Raw genomic sequence first — 14,308 nt, 5'->3', positions numbered from 1 at the left:
AGGATTCAGACTCCCTAGAAACCTTATGACAAAGTGGATTTTAGGATTGGAGAACTTCTTTAATGCATGTGTCCTGACAAGTAAGTAACATCTTTCTGCCCTCTTCATTTCCACACTTGTTTTATAGCCAACTTCTGCACATGGCTGCACCCTTTTTCCACAATCCATGACCATGTTAGCTGTGCATATCTCTCTCTCTCAGGTTCAGTGCATAGATGTTATACTGTTCACCTCAGTAGTCTCCCATCTTAAGAGGATACCACATAGTCTTTCAACCAGGCCTTTTGAGGAGAACAGTTTTGGGCATGTGCAGCTGATATTTCCCAATGTTTGTCTGTAGCTGACCCAGACTTAAATGAGCTCTTATAAGATATTTAAGGCATACAGCTCCTTTCAGTAACCTCTAATATTAGCGTGGAGCAAGTCCTCCATCTCAGGTTATTAATTGGACTTCTGACACCAGTGTAATATCTTGGGGGAGGGTAGCACGAAAGAATGGACAACCATTTAGACAATGGCCTTTAAAAGGAACATTGGTTATACAGCCATTAAACCCAACCTTGGCCTGTTGTTTTGTGACCATTGATTTAGAGTCTCTCTCCCTCTATTTGCAATTGGTAGAAGGTAACTGTCACTCTCACACATAAAATCTGTAAGCTAATTCATACCAGTATTTTTGGGATTCCCCAAAACCATGCACCAAGACCAGTGTATTTTAGCAGAAGAATGACTTGCAAAAAGGTTCTTCTGATAGCGGTCACAGGACATCGTATCTTTGATTGCTGGTACAACAAATACTTCTGAGCAGGTATCAACCACAGCACCAACTGTGGTCATCGCTGCTCTTGTGAAAAGAATGGAGATAAATGCCATCAACTCAGAGAGGGAGAGGCAAGTTCATTATACCACGTGAACGTCACTGACAGAGTAAAACTGAATAATAAAAAAAAAAACCCTCAGTTTTACAAGTAACCAAAATTTATACCTGGTGTTATAGACTCAAATCAAACGTGTTTTTATTATATTACAGTAATAATAATAGCAGCTCACCACTCAAAATACAGAGTGCCTGGACTCGAACCCAGAACCTTTAGGTTATAAGACAGCAGTTCTTACCTCTTCACCCTATCAACTTTCTGTCGATTGACAAACTCAAACCAATTCTGCCTTACCACCTCCTGGAATCAGTAATCCATGCATTCATTACGTCCCGGCTCGACTATTCTAATTCCTGCCTATATGGTATTAGTAAAGCCACTCTTTCTAGACTCCAATTGGTTCAAAATGCAGCTGCAAGGCTTTTAACTGGAAGCAGCAGAAGCCAACACATGACACCGATTTTAAAAACCCTACACTGGCTGCCGGTTAGCTTCAGAATTGATTTTAAGATACTCCTCTTAACCTATAAGGCACTAAATGGTCTAGCCCCTGCCTACTTGAGTGTCTTGCTCCATCGTCACAATCCCCCTCGTGTTCTTAGATCCGCAGATCAGCTGCTCCTAACCGTTCCCAAGGCACATTTTAAAGTTCGTGGTGAAAGGGCTTTTTCCGTCTGTGCACCCAGGCTCTGGAACTCCTTACCTTTAGTGGTTAGGCAAGCCGCTTCAGTCGCCACATTCAAATCACGCCTAAAAACGCACTTCTTCACATTGGCTTTTAATTCTTAACCTGTCTTATTTCCATTTGCTTTTTGCTATTTCTCTGTTTTATTGGGTCCCCTGACCTGTTTTTAGTGTCTCTGTTTTAATTCTCTCTTAATGTTTGTTTTTAATATTTTGCTTTTAGTCTTGCTTGTTTTAACTGTACAGCGCTTCGGTCAGTTGTAATGCTGTGTTTTTAAGCGCTTAACAAATAAAAATTTTATGATATGGTATTTGAGTTTGGGTTTTTAACTCATTGACAGCAATATGTAAATTGAATTACTTTTTTTTTTACTTTGGTTATCTTCTTGAATAAAAGCGCGCATATGTGATATGTGATATTTGGAGTAAAGTCTTCACACATTATACACTTCACATCATTATTATTATAACATTGAAAAAGTTTCTGCTTTAGGTATGTGTTCAGCATTTGTTGCTTCGCATTTCCTTTCAACCTACACTTACAGAAATCGTTGTTCCCCCAGAACACACATGAAATGCATGTGTTCCAAATAATGGTATATTATTTACCCTATACAACTCCAGGCAACTCGCACACAGATAAAGAGACTTGAGCAGGGAGAATTTTTTCTCCGAGTTGTGCTGGGGGGTTCTTGGTCGGGGTTTGGATGGGATTGGGGGAGATGGGATAGCAGACTGCTTGCTGCTTGTGCTGATTGACACATTTGCAAAACAAAAGACGCTAATGGAGAGGTGTGAAAGAATTTAAGGTGGCCCAGGATTACAAGTTTTTTCGTAGGCTTCAGTGATTCTAGTGTTAAGTGTGAGAGGACATCCAAACTCACAGTGTCATGACACAAATAAAATGAATATTATAGTGTACATCACCCCAGTTTTAGGTAGCTGCTGACTTGACACACAATGCCTAAAACAAAAAGACATTCTGTATCAAAGTTTGATTTTGCCTTAAGTTGCAAAGATGGACTGCTATTTGTTGAAAAATTCACAACCAATGATCACTCAGCCAAAAGCACAATGCCCTCAATGCAGATGAAAAGAAAGAAGAAAATTGGTTATTCTGGAAAGAAGAATGACTTCTTGTTCTGATACAGTCAGGGTAGCTGCCCTGGCTCAGGTTTATTTCATGTTCATTTAGTTTTTGTGATATAATTTAAATTAATTTCTATCTTATATTATTCAGTTTGCTTTTGGCTTTTGTTTTGTCTTAGTACTATGGCATTTTGTATGAGTGTTTGGTTTTTTTTACTTCTATGTAGGATCCTTTGTGTTCTGCCCTCCTCACTGTATGTGGAACCTAAGGATGTGGGCCACCTAATCATGCAGAAGAGTACTGTCCCCAGCAGTTCTTAAGCTGAAACATTAGTTTGTTTTATAGCTCAGGCATAGTAGTAGTGGTTATTGTTTTTGATTTAATTTGTTTTTATTCAATTGGATTCTCTGGTTTTGATCCCTATTTTCTCTATAAGGTACTGTTTCTGGTTGGTATTTATTGGATTTGCTTAGTTTTTGCTTTGCTTTTAAACCTATTTTTGTTCTGTATATTAGTAGTGTCTTATGTATAACTATACTTTGGAATGTTCTTAATAAATGTTTTAATATTTAAAGACAGCTTTGTTTGTAAGTTTGAGTGTTTACAGTTTGTTCCCTCTTTCCCATTTTGTAAATGTTTTTGAACTTTAAAAGCCTAACCCTCATTTTTGGGCTAGTGGCCTGCATATTGAGTTTTAGGGTTAGGCTGCCTGGGGTAAGGCCTGTGCTTAGGGCTCAGACCCGAATTACGGTTGGTCTGACCTTTTTGAATGTCTGTTTTGTTTTTGTGTTTCTCGGTTATGAATATCACAATATTTGACTGTTCAATGTCTCATATTTGCTGTTTCATGACAAAATGAAAAAAGGGAACCCATGGGCATCATATCTTAAATCCATTCATAAAACCACCAGTGCTATCATGCAGCATGTTAAATGACTGTCAGAGTGCAGTCAGATTTTGATACATTAAAGTAGCTTGAAACTGTTCTGAGATGTTGTGTGCAATTGTTATCCATCACCCCTTGCATTTCCTAGTCCTGTACTCTGATTCAAGCACTCATTAATTGTGGCATGCTGTGTCCAACTTAAAATCACATAATGTTACACTGATTTGCACAATCATCATCAACTTTTTTTCTGGGTTTTTCTTTTATGTTCATTACAGTACTAGGGTGTTGTACCGTGTTAGCCATTATGAATGTAGATTGCAATATTGTAATCTTTTTAGTTAGCCAATAAAAGGTGTCATCATGTTCATTACAGGACACATTTTAATATAAGCATTCAAATCTTAATTTTTTTCTGATTTGACGGCTGAAGTATAACAGTGATTATTCCACATTCCTGCTGTCATTGACTTTAGTCGCATAACTCATTGACTTAACCTCGTATAAGTCCATAATGAAGTTTAGATGATGATGCTTAGTCTTTGTTTCTCTGCTCCTTTCTGTGCTATAACAATTACCCTGACAATTGCTTTTGTTTGTTTTTTTAGGAATCTTCTCATTCATTTGCACTGAAATGCCTTATCAGCCTCTCCACTGTTATTTTACTGGGACTCATTATAATGTACCATGCCCGTGAGATTCAGGTGAGTGATTACCTTGCACTTTCAGAGCTCAGAAAAAATGCATGCTTTAGTGGAGGTTAAATTGAATTTAGTTTTAAGTTTGACTTGATTGTATGGAATGTTACATGCTTTAAATAAATTCAATAAAAGTTAAAGGGAAAAAATAAAAAAAAAATAAATGCATGCTTTAAAGAAAAGACACCCAAAATATTTTTTAATGATTGCCTTTAGAGGTCATGTTAATTTAATAAGATCACAAGTATATCAGTGGAATCACAGTGGAGACGAGGATATATACACACATATAGATGGGAAATCCTACCTTAAATCTTTTATTCTAGAGTTTGGGTTAATTTGTGTACAGGTAAAAATGTACAGGTTTCACACTGTGGCAGAATTCCATCTGTCATGGCAAGTGTTGTTAACATTAACATCATATACTGTAAGATTTTTTTAAGAGCCGGCTGTACCCTTGCTGATCATTATTGCCAAGATGTGAATAGCAACAACAACAACATTTATTGATGTAGCACATTTTCATACAACAGTGTAGCTCAAAGAGCTTTACAAGACAACAAAGAAAAGGTTACAAGAAGAGAAAAACAATTAAGATTAGGCAATAATATTCAAGAATAAGTAATGGCAAAACAAGGTAAGGTCAGATGACCAGGAGGACAGAAAAAAACAAAATAAACTCCAGTTATGCTGGAGAAAAAAAAAATCTGCAGGGTTTCCAAGGCCAAGAGTCCACCCTGCCCCACTGGGCATTCTACCTAACATAAATGGTTGCAATCAGCCCTCTTAGTTTTCATGCTTCTCAGGATTTCATGAAGTTGATCTTGTGGACAGCTGAGATACCATTCCATCTTCATTCCATCCTCTCAGGGGACTGCGTGGTGCTTTGATCACGGGGTGGTGGTTCAGATCACCACCACAAAAGAACCAGAAAAAACAGCAGGAAATAGTGGTATTTGGTAAATATTACGGATCTTTGAAGAATATGATCATTCATTGAGTATATAGTCTATTAGGAATACAATTGAAAAGAAGCTATGAAAAATCCAAATTAAAATAATGAGTTTTTATCAGGTTTTTAAAATGTTTCACAGTATTAGACTGGTAAATTTCTGCAGATAAAATATTCCAGATTTTAGGTGCATAACAGCAAAAGGCCACCTCACCACTTCTTTAAGCTTGGCTCTTGGAATTATAAGCAGACTACAATTTGAAGATTTAAAGTTACAACTTGGAGTGTAGGGGGACAGGCATTCCAAAATATAGGACGGAGCAAGATTATCTAAGGCTTTATAAATCATTACTAGTATTTTAAATTCAATTGTGAATGACATGGGTAACCAATGTAGCAATACTAAAACTCGTGTGATGTGTTCAGATTTTCTTCTTCCAGTTAAGATTCTGTCTGCTGCATTCTGCATTAATTGCAAACAATTTATGTCTTTCTTAGGTAGTCCTGTTAGGAGTGCATTACAGTAATCTAGTTGACTAAAAACAAAAGCGTGAATTTTTCAGCATCTTCTAAATTTATTAGCGGTCTAACTTTTGCTATATTTCTGAAGTGAAAGAATGCAGTCCTCATAACCTGGTAAATATACCATTTAAAGTTTAGGTCAGAGTCAATGATTACCCCTCCATTCTTTACCTCCACCTTAATTTTCAAAACTGACGGATCAAGTTTATTTCTAATACCCTATATCCATGTTTGCCAATTACTAAGATTTCTGTTTTTTTCCTTATTTACATGTAGTTTGAGAAAGTTACTACTCATTCAATTGTAAATACTGGTAAGACATTGGATCAGAGAGCCAAGAGCATCAGGGTCATCAGGCGCAATAGGTAAATATAGCTGTGTGTCATCTGCATAGCTGTGGTAGCTCACCTTGTGCTTTGAAATAATCTGATGATCTATTGGAAGCATGTAAATTGAAAAGAGCGGCAGACCCAGAATAAATCCCTGTGGTGCACCAGTATCGTGTATCTCCAAAGTACAATCACCACAATTAACAAAGAATTTTTTACCTAATAGTGCATTACATCACGGGGCAGGTATAAACCAGACCATTGAAATGTTTTTCACTCAGAGTCAACATAACTTACTATACAATTAAAATTTCAGTAATGAACATATATACTGTGATAAATACAAAGTGTCAAAAACCCCAAAATTCAAACACTGTTGCTTGTAAAGTTTGTGTATTGAGTTCCATGTTCATGCTATTGGTTTCTGTGCTTTTATTACTGGTTTTCAAGCATAAAGTTTTCATATTTATGGAAAATTAGTTTGTGTTTATACATTGGATTTATTCCTCTGAAATGTATTGGTTGGGATTCACTTGTAACGTGGGAGAGGTTGTCCAAAGTCACCTTAGTAAGATGAGTAGGACTTGGTACATTGGGCACCCTCCTTAGTGAACTGGGAGAGCATAGCATTTTCCCATTTAATCTTTGTTCTAGAAAATATGGCATGTCTTCTCACCAGCTCCCACACCGATAACAAAACTGACCAAAATCAGCTAAATGTGCACCTAATTACAGTTGCTGCTGCTATCACCAGGGTGTGACATCTTTGTGCACTACTGTGTATTTCTGTTGTGCAAAAACCAGTAAAATTAATTGGCTCAACATTTCAGCAGATGTTGCATTGCAGAAATTCCAAGGTAGAGATTATTAAACCCTTAAATAATGAAACAAATTTAAAAAATATTATTCCTCAGTGTATTGATGAATTACTACAGCAAAAAATACTGGAATGTTGTATTGACATTGTTATAAAGTTTTAATAACATTTATCTAATATTTATTTAATAATATTGTTACCTGTGATCACAAGACCAAAACATAATTTTTGGCTTTATGTTCAGGTTTCAGAGAGTTTTTACTATTGCCCTTACTTTTATGACTGACAGTTCCAAAGCACTTCCAAAAATACCCAGTAGAGGGGGAAAGCCCATCAAAAGTCATGCCTAGATACAACAAGGGCCATGTAGAATCTTTATAAAATAAAAAAAGTTATTATCACAAAAATGCAAGTAAGTACATGAAGGTCTGTGCATCTTTCCCACATTGAAGATGCTTAAAATAGAACAAAAAACTCATAAACAAGACTTTGAACCCCAACCAGGGGAGGAACACTGGTGAACGAATAACACTTACAGGCATTTTGTTTTTTCATGTTTAAGCCTCTAGCTTTAGCATAGTATTGGATGATCATACGGACTTGAATTTTTAAATAGAAGTAGGTCTTAGTATATTAAGGAGTCCCTCACCTGATAGTGAAAAAAATTACTTTGCAGTAAAGTTAATTTTCTCTCTCGCTGTAAATGTGCGTGGTCAGTTGTTCATAAAGTAACAGAGGAACTGTCTTCAATTTTTTATTTACAAATCAGGTTCAAATGTAATAACAAAGACTAACTGCTGTATTTTTGTCTTTCCAGCTTTTCATGGTGGACAACGGGGCAGATGACTGGAGAATAGCCATGACGTACGAACGGATATTTTTTATTGTGCTTGAACTGCTGGTGTGCGCCATTCACCCAATTCCAGGACAGTATGTATTCACATGGACCGCACGCCTGGCCTTCACCTACACGCCTTCTGTGGCAGATGCCGATGTCGACATTATTCTTTCCATTCCCATGTTCTTGCGTCTCTACCTGATTGGCCGTGTTATGCTACTTCATAGCAAGCTTTTCACTGATGCTTCCTCGCGCAGCATTGGCGCACTTAACAAAATAAACTTCAACACAAGGTTTGTCATGAAGACACTTATGACCATCTGTCCCGGAACAGTGTTACTTGTCTTCAGTATCTCCTCCTGGATAATTGCGGCATGGACTGTTCGCGTCTGTGAAAGGTAAGATCTGTCTGAGCATCACTTAGTGGCTTCTTAAATAAAAAAAAGTCTGTCTTTCTTGATTATGAGTGAAGCTTATTGTGTTTTTTTTTATATATCAACATCAAATGTGAAGAAAAAAAACTGATACCTGTAAATATTGAAGACCAGATGACTTCTGTTTTTGTGTGCCAATACAGTATTTTATTTTTTAAAGTTGCCATTACTATTTACTTTATTTCTTATAAACTGAAAACTTTTCATCCCAAGCTTTTTTTTTTGGATGTACAGTGACTTCATATTTTGCATAGATTTACTCTGTTTCCCCTTCAAATCAATCAAATCAATTTTTTTCTTCATACATTCTGTGTATGTGTATAGATGTGTGAAGGTGTGTGTGTATGCATGTAACCACAAGGGGGCACCACAGAGACGCAAACCACAGATACAATGTCAACAACTTCTTTTTATTTATTGCCTACAACTTCTGCAGTTAACACAACCAAAAATGTACACAATTATAAATCAAATGATCCTTTTTATTCTTCTGCCCTCCTGGGGAGTTTCGCCTGCTGCCTCCCGACTCTGACACTCCAAGGTAAGGTGGCAGGCTTCTTTTAAACCAGACCCAGGACTACTCACAGTATAGGTTGTTCAGAGCGCTTCCAGGTTGTGTGGAAACCAGGACATTTCTCCCTTAGTATCACCTTGTGTTGGAACCCAAGGACCACAACAGGGCTGTACTTCCACAATTTAATTCCCATACCAACCTGTGGCTGTCTTAACTGGATTCAGCCTAGAGAAATGCTGTCACTTGCAGTGCGGGCGATTGACCTGCTTCTGGCATCTACCTTTGCCAAGACGATCCAGTATTCTTCTTTCCCAACTAAGATTGCAGAGCATCCTGGGATGTGTCTCAACTCTCGCTATCCTTCCATTATACCATCCCATCTGGGCAAGAAATTGCCCTCCATTTTAGTTGGGAAACATGTCTTTCCTTTTTGGTACTTATATATATTTATACAAAGCCTTCAGAAAATATTCAGACTTACGCACTTTTTACACATTTTTCTGTGTTGCAGCCTTGTGCTAAAATCATTTAAAAGACTTTTTTTCCACATCAAAAAACACTCATTATTCTAAATAACAAAGAAAAATGGGATTTTAGCCATTTTTGCAAATTTATTAAAAATTAAAAACTGAAATAATAATAATATCACAGTGACACAAGTATTCAGTCCTTTTACCGTGACACTTTGAATCTAGCTCTTGTGCATCTCACTCTATTACGGTAATCATCTTTGAGATGTTTCTGTGCCTTGTTTGGGGTTCACCTGTTGTCAATTCAAGTGATTGCACAAAATTAGGAAAGGCACATACCTGTCTATAGACGGTCCCAGAGTTGACAAGGTGTATCAGAGCAAAAACCAAGCCATGAGGATGAAGGATCCACCTGCAGAACTTGGAGACAGGATTACTTCAAGGTACAGATCTGGGGAAGGCTGCAAAACAGTTTCGGCAGTATTAAAGGTTCCCAGGAACACAGTAGCCTCCATATTTTTTAAAGGGAGCTCTGTCTTCTATAAGAATTTTAAAAATTCTTCTTTTGTTGGGAATTTAGTATTACTGATCTCTGCCACCCAGGCAGTTCTAAAATACAGTGATCCCTCGCTATATCACGCTTCGCCTTTCGCGGTTTCACTCCATCGCGGATTTTATATGTAAGCATATTTAAATATATATCGCGGATTTTTTGCTGGTTCGCGGATTTCTGCGGACAATGGGTCTTTTAATTTCTGGTACATGCTTCCTCAGTTGGTTTGCCCAGTTGATTTCATACAAGGGACGCTATTGCCAGATGGCTGAGAAGCTACCCAACGTACTTTTCTCTGTCTCTCTTGTGCTGACTTTCTCTGATCCTGACGTAGGGGGATTGAGCAGGGGGGCTGTTCGCACAACTAGACGATACGGTCGCTCGTCTAAAAATGCTGAAAGATTATCTTCACGTTGCTATCTTTTGTGCAGCTGCTTCCTGAAACGACATGCTGCACGGTGCTTCGCATACTTAAAAGCTCGAAGGGCACGTATTGATTTTTGACTGAAAAACAAACTCTGTCTCTCTCTCTCTCTCTCTCTCTCTCTCTCTCTCTCTCTCTCTCTCTCTCTCTCTCTCTCTCTCTCTCTCCCTGCTCCTGACGGAGGGGATGTGAGCTGCCGCCTTCAACAGCTTTGTGCCGCGGTGCTTCGCATACTTAAAAGCCAAACAGCCCTATTGATTTGTTTGCTAGAGATTGTTTTCTCTATCTATGTGATATTCTGTGCTCCTGACACGCACTCCTTTGAAGAGGAAGATATGTTTGCATTCTTTTAATTGTGAGATGGAACTGTCATCTCTGTCTTGTCATGGAGTACAGTTTAAACTTTTGAAAAAGAGATAAATGTTTGTTTGCAGTGTTTGAATAACATTCCTGTCTCTCTACAACCTCCTGTGTTTCTGCGCAAATCTGTGACCCAAGCATGACAATATAAAAATAACCATATAAACATATGGTTTCTACTTCGCGGATTTTCTTATTTCGCGGGTGGCTCTGGAACGCAACCCCCGTGATGGAGGAGGGATTACTGTATTTTTAAAGATGTAATCTTTTCCCAGAAAGATGCTTTTACTGGTCATATGTTGTCATATGTATTCTATGCTAATCATTAACATATCAGAATTTTTACACTGTGAATATATAGTGAGTCAGTTTAGGAATCCACCACCAGACAGTCCGTAAATAACCCAGCTCTATTGCTTTATTATTCCAGTACTCCTGTACTCCTAAGTTTTATCCAAGAGCATCTAAGTGCTTACTATTAATATATTTTTTTTGTTATTTTTAATTGTGATATGTCTTAGTCTACTGTATGTTTGGACTACAGAAGTAAAGCATAATTTCAGATTCAATAGCATCATTATACTTGCATTTGCATATACTGTAGCTAGTATTCCGTCCTTTCATTTACACAGGAAGTGTTCTAAAATGATGGGCATTTACAGTCAACTGCAGTCTAGGTATGTAGTACCAAAATAAAGCATTACATCTCCAGAAACTTACTTGTTAGACACTGAAAATGAGTCATTTTTTTGTAATTTAAATTGTCATAATACTCTAAACATTAACAGTTATTAAGGCTCAATTTCCATATTTAAAAAACCAAATTAACTCTATGCATTCTCTAATCTGTAGTCATGTAGCTATGACTAGCTGGTCCTGTTAAGGAAAAAGAGAAAGCCTGCTGCAGTCATCAGAGTTCTTTGTTAAACTTCTTCAAACTTATAAATGAAAATGATGTACAAGAGAAGCTTTTCTGGGAAAAGCTGCCATTTCATTAGTCAACTGAGCACAACCGTGTATAATCATATAAAAGTGAAGCACCAAGCAGAAGTCCCTTGTTATTCCTTCCATAGATCAACAATCAAATCTTGCTTTGTCATCAAAACTCTTTGTGGCGATAGACATGCAGAGAAAACAACAGCGCTCATCACAATAATCATCACATGATTGCAAAGGGCACGCATCCTGTTAACTTAGTAAAAGGAAAACAGCTTCAGATTGTAAGTATTGGCTGCTGGTGCATCTGGGAAGAGCAGACATATGCATGCCTTCTTCATCCGTGCCATCAGTGGGCATGTTTTGCACAGTAATACTCATTCTAATCCAGCTGTGCTCTCGTCTTCAACCAGATCATGTTGACATGTTAATTTTACTTAATAGAAATGTGAATTTATAGCCTACAAAAAGAGTATTTAAGTTCTCAACAGTCGCATGCAATTTTTGCATAGGTGTTATCGATACACTGACTGGCACCCTGAACTTAAAATAAAAATAGAGAAGTACTGGATCAGGAAAAGAAATGATGTTTGAAAGAAGTCTTAATCAGTTGTCACGAATTCTGGTAGGGGTTTATTTACCAAATAACTAAAAAAGTACCAGCAATCTGCACCTGAAGTTATTAAACAATTTCAGAACCTTAAGGACTGCGCAGAAGTCAAAAACCAAACTAGTCATAATGACAGCCCTAATTGAAAAATAAACATGAGCACATGCAGAAAAGTCGGTTTATATTCTCCAAAAGCTCAGATACTCAAATAGCTGTGCTGCAGGTTTAAAAAGACAATGTACAATTTTGTTATGCATCTCCTTGATGTCCGTTTTGTGGTAGGAACACTAGGGACTAGTACTACATGTGGCTGTGTCCATCAAGATGCATCATGAAGTAACGGCACAAATTGTAAAAAACAATTTGGATTTGACCGTCAGTAAGCTTTGCTCCGTAGGAACAAAGTTACCCAAACTATTCTATAACATTTCAGTATTTATTTACTGCTCTGATGCTGATCTTTTTGATCATAAAATAGGTCTTTATGGTAGCAGCTGGCGAGAAGAATTCATAATTAATTGCCGATTTGCGGTATTTGAGGGTTCCTCTGGAGTGCCTCTAACTCTTGAACGATTTGGCTCAAAAACTAATCAGCACATGGTCATCTCGTAACAGGCATAGGTTTCAAGTTTGGTATTTTTCCATCCAGTCATTTTAGCTCTAGACCGTCCTCAAGAAGTTGTGACGCAAAGGCACACACTCGGCCATCATCGAGATATCGATATTTTCGGTATCAGGGGCCCCTAAAACGTCGAGATCCATCAAAAACTGGAGATCTAAATTTTTGACAAATCTAAAGCTTTCACTCCTCCCCTGTAGACGATAGGTTTATGGTGAGGAAGGGCACAAAGCAAAAAAGACATTCAAAATGGTGAATAATTATGTGATTGTTATAACAACAAAAATAAATATCAAGAAAAATTACAGTAGTTTCAAAACAATATGCTAAAACATAACATTTGACATGGCTATAGTCTGTTAGCAGGACAAGTTCAATGAAACATTGCTCTTTTCAGGTGTCATTCCTTATACCTATACCACTGTAAACAGTCTTTCAACACGTGTCAAAAAATAGTCAAAATTAAATGGGAGGGTATGGGAGTAATGTAAAGATATTTAACATTGTCCCGTAAATGCATGTAGCAGGTTTGCTAGAAATGCCAATCCGTTTAGACACTGCAAATTTTATCTATATTTTTTGACTGTTGTAAAACCAAATGAATTTCACTTGCGTGGAGGTACTCCTCAAAGTGAAGTGGTGCACCTCCTTTAGCTTCACTCACCAGTAATATAATATAAAAGACTTCATCCTTTATTCTATTCACTTTAAAATAAGCTTAGTGATAGTATTCAGTTGCTTGGACTTTCTGCATCTGATCTCGGTCCTCACTGAGGTCACCTTCTAGAAATTGGAATCAAATCGAAAATATGATATGTGTCATAGTTTCCTTATTTATTTACTGTAGCTTTTGTGCAACAGAACAGAGCAAGAAATTTGATCTGTATTGAATATTCCAAAAACTGGAGCTGGAGAACCATTAAACTGGTGGTATAATTGTACCCTTAGTCAGACTTGGAAAAAGTTTTCTCTTAGTTCTTTTGTTATTCAGAGATAATTGGTGCTTAAAGCAATAATCATTCTACTGTCCATGGGCATTGTTAGGGTTCTGTAAATGCCCATTAGCCGCTTTTAACACCAGATTGCATTATGTGCAATTCACAGGGCAGGTCATCAGGTTTCTCTGATTTTTCTCACAGCATGATCTTAAAGCATTAAAGAATCACACACTGTATGAATAGAAAGCATAGATGTGAAGATCCCCATGCACCAAAACATCTCATGAACTTTCACGAAAGTGTGTAAACTTTGACCATGTCCATTCCAAAGCAAGCAAATAGATTTGACATTAATAACTTGTGTCATTGTGTGCTTTTGTTTTTAAGACATTGACTTTTTTAGTTTATTTCTTAAAAATGAATAACAATGCTAATTAAGCAAATAAAAGTAATGGTTTGTTTATGAAAAAATACTATTATGGTTTTGCTTTTGTAAGTTGCCTAGAATAAATGTGTCTGCTGAATAAAGAATAATAATAAAAATAATGCACCCCAGGTGTACCCACCATTTGGAGCATTTGCTCAGAAATGGCAGGCATGGCAGGATTTGGAGGATGGCACAGACTCTTTTGGGGCTAATCGTATTCTTTTGGATTATTTTGCAAACTGTAATGGGACACTTATAAGAGACAGGGAAGGGGTGGTGGTGGTTGAACTGCACCTTTGGCCTCATGAAGGCAGACCCATCTGGTTGGG

The 14,308-nt window shown here is 37.3% G+C and overlaps 1 protein-coding gene across 2 annotated transcripts in view; it reads left to right on the top strand.

The window, feature by feature from the left end:
- kcnn1a (potassium intermediate/small conductance calcium-activated channel, subfamily N, member 1a) overlaps positions 1–14,308 on the top strand; it is a 154,500-nt gene that overhangs the window by 73,932 nt on the left and 66,260 nt on the right. For both annotated transcript variants that reach the window (XM_028816585.2, XM_051935005.1), the window contains exons 3-4: positions 4,147–4,242; positions 7,674–8,092. In XM_028816585.2, the coding sequence (XP_028672418.1) occupies positions 4,147–4,242; positions 7,674–8,092 (515 nt within the window). The remainder of the gene's footprint in view (positions 1–4,146; positions 4,243–7,673; positions 8,093–14,308) is intronic.

This window comes from Erpetoichthys calabaricus, chromosome 12 (genome assembly GCF_900747795.2).
Source record: "Erpetoichthys calabaricus chromosome 12, fErpCal1.3, whole genome shotgun sequence".
Taxonomy (NCBI): domain Eukaryota; kingdom Metazoa; phylum Chordata; class Cladistia; order Polypteriformes; family Polypteridae; genus Erpetoichthys; species Erpetoichthys calabaricus.
This window is presented reverse-complemented; position numbering and strand designations above follow the sequence as displayed.